Source organism: Thunnus thynnus, chromosome 13, assembly GCF_963924715.1.
Source record: "Thunnus thynnus chromosome 13, fThuThy2.1, whole genome shotgun sequence".
Taxonomy (NCBI): Eukaryota; Metazoa; Chordata; class Actinopteri; order Scombriformes; family Scombridae; genus Thunnus; species Thunnus thynnus.
In genome coordinates this window covers 14,604,082-14,621,357 of record NC_089529.1, presented here as the reverse complement: position 1 = coordinate 14,621,357, position 17,276 = coordinate 14,604,082, and the positions used below count along the sequence as shown (strand labels likewise).

The 17,276-nt window shown below is 39.9% G+C and overlaps 2 protein-coding genes across 2 annotated transcripts; one reads left to right on the top strand and one right to left on the bottom strand.

The window, feature by feature from the left end:
* Positions 1–126: 126 nt before the first annotated feature.
* Positions 127–6,063, top strand: LOC137195650 (transcription regulator protein BACH1-like). Its single transcript, XM_067608179.1, has 5 exons — positions 127–1,397; positions 1,537–1,785; positions 2,592–4,064; positions 5,228–5,434; positions 5,532–6,063. The coding sequence occupies exons 2-5, from the start codon at positions 1,537–1,539 to the stop codon at positions 5,862–5,864; spliced, it is 2,262 nt and encodes a 753-aa protein (XP_067464280.1). The 5' UTR covers positions 127–1,397; the 3' UTR covers positions 5,865–6,063.
* Positions 6,064–10,839: 4,776 nt separating this feature from the next.
* rab38b (RAB38b, member of RAS oncogene family) lies at positions 10,840–16,821 on the bottom strand. Its single transcript, XM_067608178.1, has 3 exons — positions 16,316–16,821; positions 14,347–14,624; positions 10,840–12,491 (listed from the first exon to the last, which is right to left on the bottom strand). The coding sequence occupies exons 1-3, from the start codon at positions 16,542–16,544 to the stop codon at positions 12,342–12,344; spliced, it is 657 nt and encodes a 218-aa protein (XP_067464279.1). The 5' UTR covers positions 16,545–16,821; the 3' UTR covers positions 10,840–12,341.
* Positions 16,822–17,276: the final 455 nt, after the last annotated feature.

Here is a 17,276-nt window from a genome sequence, read left to right as displayed (position 1 = left end):
CTTCAGTTCCTTAGTTTCATTTCTCCAAGATGGTGCTCATGTATTTGTTGTGTGTTTTATGATCATGTTGCAGCACTTACGTGGAAAAGGGAAGTAGATTGTTTTTTTTGTTTGTTTTTTTCCATGAACAGATTAGCTCACTCTGGAATTATGAAACAGTCATCTGATTGGCCGGTTCAACTCTGGCAGGCTTCCCTCTTCCTTCTCAAATCATGTGACATTGGCAACAGTGCTCTGTAATGATGATCATTCCACAGTTGTACAGTGCTTACAACCCGGTAACTCCATTTTGAACACGTGATTTTTCTTCATACACAACTTTAAAGTTCAAAGTTTCATTTCACTGTTTTTCTAGTTGTATTAATGTGCCTCTATATCCATCCTATCACAGTTATTTTATACATATTTAGACTGCCAATATAACAGTTGGTGGTACCTCAAAAGCCTAAAAAAAAATCTAAAATTTAAAGATCACTTGAGGACAAATGTTGAATTATATTAGTCGTGTTGGTACTCCTTTTCAGCTGTTGACTTACTGTACCTCTGTGAGCAAGATATGCTCTCTCTCTCTCTCTCTGTCTCTCTCTCTCTCTCTCTCTCTGACACATTAACAAACAACACACAACAAAGACTTAGACTTGAACAGAGTTCACAGAAAGATTTGCTGATACCTGGAAAAACAACAAGAAGATATGTGACAACAAGGGCTGATTCACAAATATTCATCATTAGAAAAAAACACAATAGTCTCATTCTTCTTTTAGGCAGTTTCATTTGTCTTAATGCTCAACTTCTTGTGAAAATTCTGTGTCTAACTTTAGTCAAGTAAATCCAAAAGACAAAAGACAATATCCTGTTTAAACACTGGGCTTATATACCCAACCTTCACCTTAATCTCTGAACTGCGTTCAGGGTAATTCTATAAAGAGATTTCCTGGGAAAAGCTTGTTAGTTTACCAGACACATCCAAGGGTGGGATTGGTATGGACGGGAAAACTGCTTGCTCATCCTTTATCAGCAAGAGTGCATGAGTCAGCGCTTGCTCTGTTACACCCAGAGTTGTTGCAACACACACACACCCACACACAGACACACACACACACACACTCACACACACACACACTCCCTCTCTCTCTCTCTCTCTCTCTCTCTCTCTCTCTCACTCAGTCTCTCTCTCTCTCTCTGTTTCTCTCTCTCTCCCTCCCTCTTACATACTCACACACAGGCCATATGACTGAGTCAAGCTCAGTTTTTAGTTTGTAGCCGAGTTGAGATAAGGCTTTCTGGGAAGTGTAGCCTGGTTGAACAGCATTCCATTTAGAAATAACCATGTGTGAACAGCTGGGACTCTCTTTAACACTGTAAGAAACCTGGATATATAAAGTCAGCTTTGTAAGGTAGGCAACTTTTCTGTTGTTATTTAAATGTATATCTAATAAAAGTGATGTTACTTTTTTGGAACTGTCAAAGTCTGTCTAAGTGTGTATCCTGGTAGAGGAAAAGAAGTTGATTATTTGTGTTTATGTATACATACAGATGTCCCTGATGGCCATGTCTGCCCCCCGGTCATCTGTGTTTACATTTGAGTCTACAGCACATTCCTCCCATGTGCTGCGTTGCCTGGACGAGCAGCGTTGCCGGGACACGCTGTGTGATATTACAGTAGTGGTGGAGGGTCAGAGTTTCAGAGCCCACCGCTCAGTGCTCGCTTCCTGTAGTGAGTACTTCACGCACAGGATCTCCTCCCAGACACAACATGGAGCAGTGATCACTCTGCCACAAGAGGTGAGATGTCACCTCATGATGCCATAAAAGTAGTCACACATAAGACTCACATGAATAGTGTGAGCAGTGTGTGAAAGTAAAGTGAGAAAAGTCACCAGAAGGATTATTTCCTCATGGTTGTACTCTTGACTGCATAAAATGTATTTCATTAATTTGTGTATTTTTATGCTATTTAATCTAATATTTAGTAAAGGCACAATTACTGACTACAGTTTGCAGAGTCTAAAAACCTTAATGCTTAATGCTTATCCACATTAAAATCTCAGTGTTTCTGATTGGTTTCTAGTCCACAGAAAAACAAAACAAAACATTATTCTGAAAGGGGACTCCAGTGGGGATTAGGTATAAAAATTAAAAGGTCATGCAGTTTAGCCTTTTTTATGGGGGAAATGTATTTCCTGTTATTTTAGCAATGCTAATTGGGCTTTTAAAATGACCAAATGGACCCCAATTTTAAAACTTAGTTTTCCTATTATTCCACAAGTACTGTATTTCTTTTACAAAACTCATTTGCCACTTAATCAAATGACATATTCATGTATTTCCTCCATTTTCTATGAAACTGCAAAAGCCACAGAAACTAGATTTTCATGGTTACATGTACTGGTTTCTGAGCCAGAACTTTATTTCCTTAAACATCTGTAGTCAAAGCAGATTTATTTTCACATCTGGGCCTTTAGTATTTTATGCATGCTTATGATATATTAAATTTAATGAAGATCAATCCTATTACCATTGCTATCCCTGAGTACATACAAGAAGATATGAAGTGTTCATGTATGTCATTTGTCCTCTTTGCCTCACAGGTGACAGTTGCTGGATTTGAACCTTTGCTGAAGTTTGCCTACACTTCCAAACTACTCTTTGGGAAAGACAATGTCTTAGAAATACAGAACTCAGCCTCTATTCTTGGTTTCAGAGACCTAGACGAGGCGTGCTTTGATTTCCTCCTCCCTAAGTTCTTCTCTGCTAGCCAGGGCTCTGCCCCTTTTCCAAGAAAGACCTGCTGTAAGAAGAAATGCAAGAGGCGATTATCAAAGGAATACTGTGCTATAAACTCTGATGATGTGCTGTTGGATGAGAAAGAAGTAAAACCAGTTGCTGACTCACCATCTCAGCAGGAAGTGGCCGGGCTCGGTAACAAATCAGTGAACAGAAAAATGGGAAGTCAGAACAGTACGGGCACTCCTACACCTGTAGCTGAAGGGACAAAGGATTTTATGCAGTGCCCAAAGTATCGCAAGTTCCAGCTAGCTTGTGGGAAGGAAACCTTTGTCACAGAGAAAAGCCTGAGCAATCCAGTAACAGTAACCAAGAATGACTGTGACCTACCTTGCTCAACCTACTGCAGCACGGCAAACAGTAAGAATGAAACAGAAAGGAATGAGGTAGAATTCCCTAGAGAGAGTCTCTCAAATCCGGGGGAGAGCAAAGGGGAGGGCAATGGGTCATGGAAAGCTGAAATACATGACATGAGCACAGAGGGACACAGGGGCAGATGGGCGGTTGTGGTTAAGAAAGACACACATGAAAGAGTGGAAAAGGAGGAAAGAGAGGTGGATATTGTGAAGATGGAGAAGGAGATGGAGCATACCACCGCACTCACCTTTTCAGAAAGATCCAATGGCAAGGCAGTCAACTCAGGGTCAAGCACAGTGCCAGGTGAGAGGTCACCAGGGTTAATATTACACCATTGCCCCCTGGAGGCCACTGGTGAGGACCCTGCAATCAGTGGGTCACTGGGGGAAAAGAGGCTTGCCATAGACATTGCAGAGGGAAAGAAAACAAGGGATTCTGTTGTACTAGAGCCAGTATCCATTCATCGACAGGCAGAGCAACAGGTAGAAACTGAGGGGAAAAGGGCAGATGATGAGATAGAGACTGCCTGGCAAGAAAAAGGACAAGGCAGCATGGAGCGAGCGGCCCTGAAAGTGAATAATGGCAGAGAGGTGGCTGAGCACCTGGCTCAGTGGCTGGGGTCCAATCCGTCCTCTTCTCATCTGAACTTCCAGGACCCTGATGCAAGAAGTTCCTCTGATACAAGGTGCAGACAGTTGCAGAGCACATCTTTAGAATGGCTGCAGATGAATCTCAGCTCCACAAGCACCGGTTGCCCTTTTCTCCAGGATTTGGACCAAAGCAAATGTTTATGGAAGGGAGCTGGGTCTGAGTGCGAGGTGGCATCTCAGTCAGGTGTGTCATCCCTCAACTCAGGGGAGGATGGAGACTCAGAGACAGAGGGAGACAGTGAGTCCTACACAAGGGAGAGGGCCAGGCAGGTGAGCACCATGACTCAGTATAAAATCTGCTGAGACTCTGCAGCTCTGCTCTGTCCTACTAAATATCAGCCCTGCTGCCACGTAACTGTGAAGTTCACATTGTGCTGTATCAATAAGCACCATTGAGCTCACCCTTCCTGTAGATTAAATTGCTATGTTTGTTTTAGATAAGAGTTTAAGTACATTGTATCAAATGAGCGCTTGCAATCGTGCAACAGAAAGCAGAATCGTTATGGTGATAAAGTTAATTATTCACCCAAGTAGAGATGATGTGTGCATATGTGTGTTTTGTGCCAATGTGTATGCATCTTGCTAATTGGCTCAGAGTCCAACTCAGCAGAACTTGGCAGCTCAGCCTGTTGAGTTAGCAACACAAACAACAGGTTGTTTGTACCACCAGTAGTCATTGTGGAATCTCTCATGTTACTGTACAAATTTCTCACTTGGATTTGACTGAAAGTATGAACAGAGCAGTGAGTGTCCAGACAAAGCTAAGGTCATCTCAGAGCTTTTATTTACTCTAGATAAAACTCTTCAAGATTTATACTGCTCCAATAAACTAGTGAGTGTACATTTCCTGTCACACATTAGCAGCTGCAATAACCCACTGCCTGACCTCTGCTTTTGAATGTTAACTCCTCATTTTTAAAGTTAATAATTGATAGCTTAGTAAAAACGCAACTTACTATCTGAACTCCATATCCATTTTTACTTTTGCCTCACTTTACTTTCTTTTTCCTTATACAGAGCAAGCTATATATATGTATATATGTATGTATATATACTTTTGAATTCCATTCATTCTGTTATGATCTATTAAATTATGTCCAAAGATAAGTTTACATTTCTTCAGATTAACCAAATAAAACCTGCCTCCACAAGACTGCTGCTTTAAAGCAGGTGTATGAGCATTATACTACAGGTTATCTGAGTGCCTTCAAACTAATTTATGTAATTCAACAAAACATTTTCACTTTTCAAATTCTGTCACAAACAATTTAGCTTTTAATGCATTTTAATTCATCTAGACTAGTCACGTACAGCATTATATGACAGAAAAAAAGCAGTGGTTTTGGCTCCCTCTGTCCTTCCTTGATGTAGAGACTCTCAGCTGTGATGTAATGTGTTTGTGCAAACTTTATTCCCTTTTCGGGTGTCTTCAGGTTCAATTACCCTTCTCTGTGGACTGGATTGTGGATCTGAGTAGAAATGACTTCCAACAGTTGCTGAAACAACAGGTCTTTACACGTGAACAGCTGGAGTTTGTCCATGATATGAGACGGCGCAGCAAAAACCGCCTTGCAGCCCAGCGCTGCCGCAAGAGGAAATTAGACTGCATATACAATCTACAGTGTGAAATCAACAAACTGGTAAAAAACCCCATGTAAATCAGAACATTTTCATGAAGTCACCTCTTGTTTACAGACATGTTAATCTGATTGTGTGTATTGCATGTGTATGTCACAGAAGACGGAGAGGGAGAAACTGATGACGGAGAAGAGCAATCTGAGCCAGATGAAGTTGAGAGCACGTCACAGTGTTTCTGACTTGTGCCAGAGGGTCTGCAGTGAAGCCAACCTGCAGCCCGAGCAGCTCCAGGTGTTGGCCAAATACACATCTCCAGACTGCCCTTTGTCCTCTTTCTTTCCTCACATAGACTCTCTCCTTTTACGTCACCCCCAGGCTGCATTCTCAGCTTCTGCCATGGGTCATGACAAATATATGGCATCTGAGGAGGCTTCATCCAGCTCGAGCAGGGACACAGGCACAGGGGATAGTCAAGACTCAGGGGCAAATTAGATACACATCCAAGGACACCCACTGTACATCAACTTTATATGAAACCCATAGGATAGTGAAAGTTTGGTTATTAAACCAAGGGTTCCCACCCTGTGTCATTTAAAGACGTTACCATGGACAGGCTGCAAGATAAAGCAGTGCATCACTTATGTCATCCTAATAGGACGATGCAATTATAATAAAAAGGCCATAATTACAACATGTTTTAATTAACTCATGCTACCTTATTGATTTAAAAGACTTATTGCAAGGTCACTAAAGCATTCCACGTATCCAAACCCATTGGACCATGTCCTTCAGTAGCAATTTGTGTCCAGCTTTGCAAATTGCTTATTAGTGTTTGTGTTCTGGTTAGAGGCAGAAAGTAACTGTCTACAAATCAACACAGCCAGGGTGCATGTTGAGATTTTAGCAGAGACAATCACTACTTTAATCATGAATCAAATGGAACAATGATATATAAATTTGTAATGTGCTTTACTGCTTGATTACCTCAGGATGATTAACAGTAAATTAGCTGCATTTTGATACGGTTAGATAGAAGAAGATTCTCAGGCATTAATGAGAAAATTCGGCAAATACCTCCTGGTAACAGTATTGCTTCTGCCCTCTCTATGTAGAGAACAACGTGCCATAACATTTTGCATCAAACTGGACAACTCACCAAATAGACTTGACATAGTGTGCCATGTTTACCTTGTGGCTGTAAGTCTGGCTTTTGTATTTCAGGCTGTCATTGTGGTTGCCACTCCTCAGCTGACCACGGTGACACAGCTGTTCTAGGTTGCACACACCTCTCAGATCTTTGTTTTCCCTCACGAAGACAGACCTCACAAACGTGCCTAAATATGTTTAAAGTGCAGTCTAAAAAAAAACTGCACCTTATACATGAGCACAGTACACTTTTAGGAGAGAAACTGCCTCACACTGTATAATGAAAAATCAAGTTCTACATTATGTGTCTGTCCTGTAATGGGTGCAGGCTTTATAACTTAATAATCTTTGGTACTTTGTGATAGTCAAAAGGGTGTAAGAAGTATTAATCGAAATTACTGTCAAGGGTCAAGTGAACAATGCAGCAGTAACTCATTGATCGGTGCAGTGTAAGTATGTCTCCTATCAACAGTATCACTGTATTACTATTTCTATTTGTTTTGTACATCACATTCATTACACCCTTTTTTGTGGCTTTTCTGTAGTCCCTCACCTATGAACTTTAGTAGATCTTTTATACTCAGGATTCTTCACAGAAAAGCTGCTTTGCAACTTCTTCTTCATGATTAGGTTTCTCTGTATATATATGTGCAAATATTTATAGATTTATTTTTACTCACGATGGTTGTCACAGTGCAGCTGTTATGACAATGATTTGTGTAAAATACTAAATTAATCACATAGTAAATCCAGAAATCAGGTATGCATTGATTTTATGAGGAAATGCTGAGTAACCACATTGTGTTTTTTGAGGACAGGTGATGGTTAATGACATGAGAATTGTTTCCTTTCTCGCAACCAGCCAACTGCAGGCACACACAGCCAAAGAAAGGGATGATACCACTGGTGCTTATTGCCCCCTAGTGGCAGTGTATTCACAGTCAATAGACTCAGAGCTGTATAGATGTTTACTACTGTACAGTATATGCTACACAAATGGCTTTTCTACTGTGTTCCTTTATTTTCATCACACACAAAAAATGACATTATCTTTCTATGACGATGTCCAAATGAATTCCTGCATTTTTTTTTTAGCAAAAGTGGAACAAAACAAATAAACATTAAAACAGAAAAAATGCTTCAAACTGTAAAAATATGTCTGCTTTAATCACCTGCACTTGAACTATGATTGTTAGTGTAACGCAGTGTTATTGGAAAACCATCAGTAAGGCTAATGAGATGTAAAGTCTATCAGTGTTAGATGAGAGTGATGAATGGCCAGGTTCATGAGGTCTCACTTCTTCTTTCAACCTTAACAGATACATAAATGACTGAATACTGCACTTAGTCCTTAATGTTTCTCCCTCCCCTGAATCTCCCTGGTCACTTAGTCTCCCTTCTGTTACTTTTAAATTAATATGAGTTTCTCTTTCTCTTCACTCTTTCTTCTCTCCTCCCCTTTGATCTATCTCCCTCTTTTCTTTCTGGAGGCTATTTTAATTTGCAGAGACTCTGATTTCATCTCTTAATTTTCTTTTATGTGAACAAATGTAGCGTAATACTCAGATTATTACAAAATCTGTAAATCGCATCTCGCTGGCTATACATGCTCTTATCATAAAGCATTAAAGGAAGTTCTAGGGGAGCAAAGGTCAAGCAGGTTAATGTGGCCTAGATTTTGGCACCAAGGGGTGGGAACTGAGATTCGCTGAGGTCCAAGGGATCAAAGATGAGAGAGTCGCCCTAATAAAGTCCTAATTTGCCTGGGAAAGCATGTGTTGGTGTTCACACGCTGTGATTAAGTTACAAATCCTGTCATTCTCAAGTGGCTGCACTTCTCTGTAACATCTGTGTGTGTGTGTGTGTGTACATCCAACATACAAACATTTTTTGCCTTTTTATTAGACAGTATAAAGTATAAAGGAGAGAAGAATAAGGAATTAAACAGGATGCTGCAGTCATATCGCAGGCAGCCTAACCATTCGGCTGTCAGGACATCCAACAATGTTTTACGTTTGTCATTTTTCTTTAGAAATGAGACATGTTCCCGTCTGGGGAAACACTATATGAGTCAGTCCCAGTAATGTCTCTTCATTAGGCCATAAAAGTTTAGTTCGTATATTTCGAAATTTAGGATTGTTTAGCAAATTAACACCAACATAAATGAAAAAAAGTGGGTTGTTTCCAATCAATCAGTTTACCTGATAGTGGATAAAATGCCTGCAGTGTGACTAATTTGACAACAGATGGCACCACATGATCAATTACTGTTGGAGAGAGCAGTAAGAAATAGATCAAATCAGATCAAGTGTCCTCTATCATCTGAGCTCTTGTGGCTGAATTATGTAACTTGCCAAAAGACTCTGTTGATCTGTTGACCATGTGATTAAACTGGCCGACTGCATTCTGATTGAATAGACAATTATCACTCATAATCTGTGTGAATTCTGTCTGAAGAAAAGGTTTCAGAGGCAGTCGAATCTTGGATGTGACCTTTTTAATGGCTTTCTGTTTACCTGCACAAGCTGTCTATAACATTTTCTTGCTATCAGATTTAAGTATTACTTCTTCCCCATCTGATTTTCTTCTCTTACTATCTGCTCCTCTTCTCTCTCTCTTTCGCTCTCTCTCTTTCGCTCCGAAAGAATATGTGGGTGTTTTGTGTAGGTGGTTCTCTGGCAGAGCCTGAGAACTATAGAGAACACAATACATTGAGCTCATAATTCCAGTAATGAATGGTTAAATCTGTGCCAGGTGTTGTCATTGGAAGAGTTCACTTCCAAAACTAAATGAAAGTTGAATATTATTGTTTTATTTTTAATTACATTTTTTGAAATATAATTAAGACACCCACTCTCACAACTTTTTCAACATTAAGGAGATTACCGAAGTTCAGCGTGAGCGTCTGTTTTCAACCATGTGCTTCATTTTTGTTTTGAACCATTTGCTTCATTTTTTGACAACAAGTCATTTATGTCTGTCATATATTACTTGATCAACTTCAGATGACAAAATTCCTCCAAAGTGGTTATATTTAGTGTTTTTGGATCATTTGATGGGTTGTTGGTGGTGATATCTTAACGTGAGCCAAGGGCAGACGACCAAATCTAATCCCTCAGGCAGAGAATAATCCACTCAGTCATGCGACTTTCTAATGAGAACCTGAGAGTCCTGGATCAGCCTAAGGACACACACACACACACACACGCACAGACACACATACATCTCTCAGTCCAGTCTAAACTACTAACATTTGGAAACATTGACTCTTACAGTGATTTGTGAAGCTCTATAAAGAACGGCTGTGATCACGAGGCTGTAAAATGGTTTGTCCCAGGTTAAAGGTGAAATGGCATGAGTGAACTTCAGTGTCACATTATGCTAATGTGTTACAAAAACAGCATGACACATGCTGTGTGTGAAATTAGTTCATTTATTTGCATTACTTTACAATAAATAATGAACAAGAACAATCCACAGATGAATAGTCTTGTTTCACCAAGACCAAACATTAAAACATTCTCACAACATATTGTCCTACACAGACAGTCGTGTGTGTACGTGAGCATGCAGTTCTTTCTCAGCCCTAATCAGCTTAAAAATCTGTAGTGTGACACCATGGTGAAATCACATGATGCACGATGCATGCATTGCCTCATGATGAGCAAAAATGAGAAACTGCAGTCCTGTGGAGAAGGCATTGTTTTAAGTCTATTATGCCCTAATATTCATGCTGTAAATCCACAACAAGAACTCACACAATAACATATGACGCCGTTGTTATCAGGCTTGTAAACACTGCTGACAACCATCAGCTGAAGGAAACAATGTCACATGTGTCATTATACACTTATAATATACATTTGTGTAAATGTCAACAAAAAACATAATGCACTTGATTTTATCGATTTTCAGCACATTTGACACTCCAGCTACTGATCTGGAGTTTATATAAGGTCATAAATCTTCTCTGTCTTAAGATACAGTTAGAAAAAAGGCACAGCATTGACAATGGTGGGTTCAAATGCCTTGGCTTTGAAGATATACTACTGTTTTACCAAATAATACAGGGGTGCAGAGTCACCAAAAAGAAGAAAACAACTTCATGCAACCAGAGTCTACTTGTTGGAACGTCAATAAAGGCACTGTATCTCCCGGTGTACAATAAAGACTGTGCAGCTTTATATACAGTAGTGTGCTGTACAGACTGTATGTGAAACAGAGAATTAGAGAAAGTAGGGAAAAGAGGGGCAGAGGAGGTTTAAAAGAAAGACACTGTGAGCAACCACCCTGCAAGGACAGAGAGTTTTTTTCAGGAGAAGAAAAATAATGGAGGATGGAGTGGGTGAGGAGAGGAGAAAAGCAGATAAAAATCTGTGTGTCTATGTGTGTGTGCATACATTTGTGTCTATATGGTTGTGTGTACAGTGAGAATTAGCTTCACACAGATGTTAGAAGATACACATGAAAAAGGACTTGATTTAGTTGCCATGGATACAGAGGGTTAGGCTTTGGCAAGTGAACTCATGAGAATGTCCAGTTTACAAGCAGACGGTCAACATGCATAAATATATTAATTCTGAGAAAAAAAAGAAAAAAAAAGCAGACATCAGTCTGGTCAGATGTTGTAGCCAAATAGTTCTAAAAGCAAAATTTAGACAGATGACAAGTTCTCTCTTCCATAAACAAACAAACATGTTGGACAAGTCTTTAATTCACTTAAACCTGAACTGCTCCCGTGAAACTGCCCACTGGCTATAAAAGAGCTCCCGGATGTTTGTGTGTCCAAGTGTTTAACTTTCCCTTTCTCTGCAGCAGTTCGCCCCAACCAAGTTTTTGCTATAAATAGGAATGTGTTGTTATTTAAATTGCCTGATCAAATAATGCTTACACAAAAGTCAGTTGAAGGAAGGATTTTAAGCAGAATAACATAATACATCAACCAGCATTACACTCATAAAAGCATACATATAAATAACTTAAAATCATAATAAAAAAACATGTGTGTGCAAAATTCACAGAATTACATAATAGCAAATCTGAGATCCACTGAAAGTGGTTGATACTACTTTCTTTGGCTCTGCTAGTATAAAAAAAAATATATAGGAAGCCTGCATGTCTCCCACAATGTTTTTTTTTTCACCAGCGTCATGTGGAGGGAAGGTAAATGGAGAGAGAACAGCAATACAATCGTATTTGCTTGACGCAGTTAAGAACAGATGTAAGTTGAACAGCATTTTCATACTTTTGATGATCAGTTACACAGGTAGGTCTCCTTGTTATATGACGGATGTCTTGCATCATGCATGTTAGGGGCATTTACTCCTTTTGTTCAGTTTGGTCAGGTAGGTGAGGATCCTTTTCCGAGTGAACGTGTTATTAGAAGTGACAATGTAATGTTCACCAGTTAAAAGGGACTACCCCAAATATAACAAGGTTGACAGTTCGATACTTTAAATCATCTATCACCTCACGGAAAAGAGCATAGCGTGTTATGCCCACCTGAAGTTATACTCGTCTTTCTGTCAAAAGCTTTAAACTCAAGGCACGATGAGTTACCGAAAATACTATTAAGTTAATGTGCAACCTCTGAGTCCATGTGACTTTAGTTTACAAGCTCTGGTTTGCTTGTAACTATACACTGAACACAAACATACTACAAACATGCAGCAAACTAACATTTTCAACTGTGGTTTGGACCAAAGAAGCCAAATTGTACCGTAGGTACGTAAGATTTCCTTGGAGGGCCGTGTGGTGAACCTGTCCCTCTTGGTCCTACTGTGTCTTCACTCTGTTCTGTCCTGCCATTGCTCCCCCCTTTCATTATTTGAAGCAGCCGGAGCAGCTCATCTGCCTGCTGGAGTCGAGCTGCGGTGAGATGGTGTCTGGTACCACGGATTTTAGGATGTCATTTTCCGTGGCCATGATGTGCTTGACCAGGAAGTTTGCAGCTTCACTGATGTTGAGATTGTCCTAAAGAATAGAGATAAACCAAAATTAGGTATACCTCAATAATTTGTTTTTACTTGTCTTTTTTTTCAATTTGTACTGTATAATAATTAATAATAATTAATAATAATTAATAATAATTAATAAAAACAGCATATAACCTCCAAGAAATGTGTGAAATGTGTGAAATGAAGTAAACTATGTGTGGACCAATTGAGAAGCTCTTATAACACGGACAATGAGATGTTTTATTGATTCGGTGAGGTATAGTTTACTCATTGAAAACTGTTATCTCAACTAAGCCTGTAAAGCACAGAATGTCCCAGCTTCATTTTCCCTGCTGTCATGCTGTACTTTGACAGTAGTTGACCTACAGCATGTACAGTACAAGATGTGGATAACTAGCATGCTGTCACCTTTGTGTTAACAACACCATGCGTGCACTTTATATATCTGAAACTAATTCAAATGAATGCTGTAGACATTTTTTTAATTGCAACAGAAGAAGGATGTGCATGGTTGTTTGTACAGTCCACCTCTATCACTACTGGCTGAACCTGCGCCTTATAACCTTTGACTTTTCAGAATGTTGAGTCTTGATGTCAAGAATTGCAGCACATTAGTGTAAAGAGAGGATGTGTAGAACTTAAAGCTATGTGCAAGTACTGCAGAGTGTTTGAAATAGTATGTGATAATTCAAATTGTTATGCATTACATAATTTCTATGGCAGGTCAATCTTGTTCATAAATATTTCAAATTCTAGTCAATATCTCAGGGTTTCTGAACACACCATCAAAGTCATAACTACGTATGCAATGTAATGCTACTGCCATATGAAAAGATAACATCTTGGATTTTAATATTTCAATCAATAAAAGTGTTGTAGTCATATAGTTTTGTATAACTTTTCATCTATTTAAGGGAAGAATTGAGAACATTTTGGTTCAAATGATTAATCTTATTTTCTTTGATTAGAAGCAGAACTCTGCACAGGTCCAACCCTGAAAGATTGAGTTTTTGAACACCAAGGAGAACAGTTAACAATCCTCCAATACTTTAAACTTTTCACTTCAGTAACCTGACCCTGCTTTGTACATTTATCTCACGGAGCCACTTTCCAAGAGGATATGAAATTCCAGTTGGCTCTGTGGGGATGTTTTTCACTGACTGAAGTGACCTGAGTGGGAGAGGGTTTCCACTGAGCGAGTCGGATCCTCACTGTAAAGGCCTACAATCTGGCCCATTCATTGTATTGTTGATGATTAAAACAATACTTATAATGCTTTCAAGGGGACATATGCTTTTTGTGATTTTCTGTTATTTTTATACTGTTACAATGTCAAATGTCTTTGTCAAACATGGTCAAAGTTCCAAAACTTGAGGTGAACGCATGTAAAAATGCTCCCAGCAAGCCAGAGGCCCGACATCAGATTGTTCACGCATACCCATCAACGGCCATCTGTTCAGTAGCCTTTGTTGCTAGGTTGTAACTAAGGTTGTTCCATGGGTTGTTCACATTGTCCACTCACATATTTCGGATCGGATTCAGGCTCAAACATGTGTGGATGTATTTGAGAAATTTGTATTTCGAGTAAAGAATGAGAAAAGCTGGCCAATCAGAACAGAGTAGGCTCATCAGAGACTGAACTGAGGGGCTGCATAAAGAGCCAGTATAAATTGAATAAGGAGTTGTTATTAACTGTAAATCATGGAAAGATATTCCAGTAGAGCTTCAGAATAAAAATATAGACCTAGAAATGTGCGCGATACCTGCCCTGTAATAACAAATATGCCATCAAATGCAGGAATAATAAATTTCACTTCACACATAGAAAATGATTGCTAAGTAAGAAAACTTTTACTATACTCTGGTCTCACCTTAGCAGAGGTCTCAAACCACCCAACAAAGCCATGGTCCTTGCAGAACTGGTCCATTTTGATGCCGTTGTTGGTCAACTCCCTGCCCTGGTCACACTTGTTAGCTAGCAGCACAGTGGCAATGCTCTGTCCATTAGCCAGCATTAGTTTGGAGTCCAGGTCTTCTTTCCACTTGATAACAGCCTCAAAGGTTGTGGGCCGTGTCACATCGAATACTATGAAGGCTCCCATGGCTTCACGGTAGTACACCCGTGTCATGTTACCAAAACGTTCCTGTCCTGTGATGAAAACACACACACACACACACACATAAAGGAAGATTCATTCGCTTGCATGGCAACATTGTTGTTCCTAGCATGAGTGATTCCTGTTGTTTTCCTGCATTTTTGCAGCAAAACAACGAATGCAGCTGGGATTAAGAATGCAGTTAGCAGTGCCTGTATTTTCATGAAACAGCACATTCCTCTGGATTTACTGTCGCGTTGCACTTAACCAGACAGTCACTGCTTGTTCCTGTTGACAATAGGCCTACTTAAATTAAACCTGTATTTTGCCTGACCTGCAATGCAAGTAAACTTTGACCTAGACTATAATGGTATTTGTACAATGACAGATAATATAACCATTTAAATGTCTGTAAGCAAATATGCATGTATTTGTGTTCATCCATGCATTGTGTATTGAGCGGGGAATGGAAATTAGGTGCTTGAGGAGCCGGTTAGAACGGCTGTCAACGTGACATTTCCCGGGGGTGTGTGTTCTGCTATCCAGTGTGAGTACTTGTTAGTCCAAAACTGAGTTCGTAGGTGTGTGCATCCTGCTTATTTTACATGCCATGCCCTGTCAGCAGAAAAGTTTATATGCTTAATTAATACATGAGAGTCCACCTTTGGCTTGGCTACAGTATAAATACTCTGAGAAGGACAGATTACTGCTGTTTGCTCCTTGATTAAATTGAGGAAATGGAAAATTGGACGGGATATGGATTGAGAACTTCCTCATTTTGCGGAAGAGAATGTATGAATGATTTTCATTACTCACAAGGAACCCTCATATGCAGAGGAAGTGTGACAGGAGTCTCAGGCGGACACCCACGTCACACATCACTTGACACGCTGTCATTCATTCAGATGATGGCGCAATTTACATGAGTTCAAAGCACAGTACTGTATGTGTGATTTACCACTCCATAAATTATATATATATATATAAAAAAATGAATTTCTCAATCATCACTTAGTCTGTTCCTGCTCCCCAGGATGAATGTCAAGCAGGCATATAAAATAAATCAGAGAGTGACTTATAATTTCATTGAATCGTTCCAAATTAACCATTTAAGGCATGTGCCTGCACGTGTGAGTGATGAGTGAGTCATGATGTTTTGTTTTTTCATTTAGGCTACAATGACACTCCTGTGACTGGCCTTTAAATCTCCCTCACATGGGCCTAATCACATAATGTAGCACCATACCTTGAGTGAATGACTGAATGACAGTGCGCTGGTCTTCCCTAAGCAACAATTGTAGTGTAAGTGTGTCTGAGTGTGTGTGTGCTTGTGCGTGCGTAAGAGAGAATACTGTTTGTGCTAGATACCACATCTCCACAATGACACTGCATCTTTGTGTTTGAGTGTATAATTTCACAACACTCATGCCTCACTGTTTATTTGAAGATAAGTCTTATCTACCCAAATTACAAACTTATCAGGAACTATGACAAACAGCATTGCTACACAACATTTTGACTTTTTTCAGAGAGTTTGAAAAGGTTCCTTAGTTCTTGCACATGTTTAACAATAAATTTAAGCTATGGGTGTGCTATACACAGCCTACATACTTCTCCACATAATCGATGAGTTGTATTGGACCCTGCAAGACGTCAGGAGACTACTTTAACGTTTACAGCAGAGGATGATAGATGCCGAGCAGATAAAATACATTAAATATATTCAACTTATTCACTGTCTCACCTGCAATGTCCCACAGCTGGAGCCGGACAGTCTCAGAGTCCCAGTTCAACACCTTCAGGGCGAAATCCACCCCGATAGTGGCCCGATAGTTGGTGGAGTAGGTCTGGTGGACGTACCGCCTGATGATGGAAGTCTTCCCGACCCCCAGGTCTCCGATGACCAGCACCTTGTACAGGTGCTCCGTTCGGTGGCTCTGCATACCGTTAGAGTGTGGTGGATGGTTGGTCATGCCACCTGTTGGATCTCAGACCCACCAGCTCGGTAACTTTGACTCGGTATGAGTGCGCTTTGAGACTCCCCCTGTCCCCGTGTGTTTTTTTCTGCGTACGGGTTTAGGAACCGCCTTGCCCGTGGGGAAGTGTCTGTATGATCTGCTCAGGGGTTGTGCTTGGGAACTTGTGACCTAGCCTCGCCACCCAGTGCGCACGGTAAGCGCTTACAGTTCCTGTTAGAAGACTTAGTGTGAGTCTCTAGTGCAACATACTGTCATTTTTTAACCCCCTGTGTGCTCGGTCGCCTTGCTTTTGTGAAGCGAAAAAAAGAAACTAAAAGTGTTCAGGAGAGGGTGGTACTGCCCCTATATATTGTGCTGTAAAAAGTGCTCCATTCAAATAGGCTACTAAATTTCAACTACTCTGGTTGCCTGCATCATCAGACAAAAGGGGGAATGTCCCTTAAATGGCTGTTTACATGCAGCTCAATAATGCTGTAAAAATGTAATTAAGACAGTAATGTTAGTAAGTAAAGTACATATAAAAACTATATTCTTTTAATAAATATGCAGTAATTGTAGTAAGATCGACTGATCACATTTTAGGTTATTACTGAAAGGTATTTTAGTTATGTAAGTCTTGATCCAATATATGTTTACACCACATTTTGCAACACAAAACAAAATAACAACAACAGCAACAACAACAAAAACTCAAACTATCAGTGCTTCAAGTACAGGTCTTCATTT

What these genes read in the sequence shown, in the direction of transcription:
- rab38b (XM_067608178.1), bottom strand. Translation starts at nt 16,544, where the DNA reads ATGACCAACCATCCACCACACTCTAACGGTATGCAGAGCCACCGAACG. An exon ending in CCAGCTGTGGGACATTGCAG is followed by an intron (nt 14,625 to 16,315) that starts GTGAGACAGTGA and finishes TTTTCATCACAG; the next exon opens with GACAGGAACGTTTTGGTAAC. An exon ending in GGTTTGAGACCTCTGCTAAG is followed by an intron (nt 12,492 to 14,346) that starts GTGAGACCAGAG and finishes TCTATTCTTTAG; the next exon opens with GACAATCTCAACATCAGTGA.
- LOC137195650 (XM_067608179.1), top strand. Translation starts at nt 1,537, where the DNA reads ATGTCCCTGATGGCCATGTCTGCCCCCCGGTCATCTGTGTTTACATTT. An exon ending in TGATCACTCTGCCACAAGAG is followed by an intron (nt 1,786 to 2,591) that starts GTGAGATGTCAC and finishes TTTGCCTCACAG; the next exon opens with GTGACAGTTGCTGGATTTGA. An exon ending in AGTGTGAAATCAACAAACTG is followed by an intron (nt 5,435 to 5,531) that starts GTAAAAAACCCC and finishes TGTATGTCACAG; the next exon opens with AAGACGGAGAGGGAGAAACT.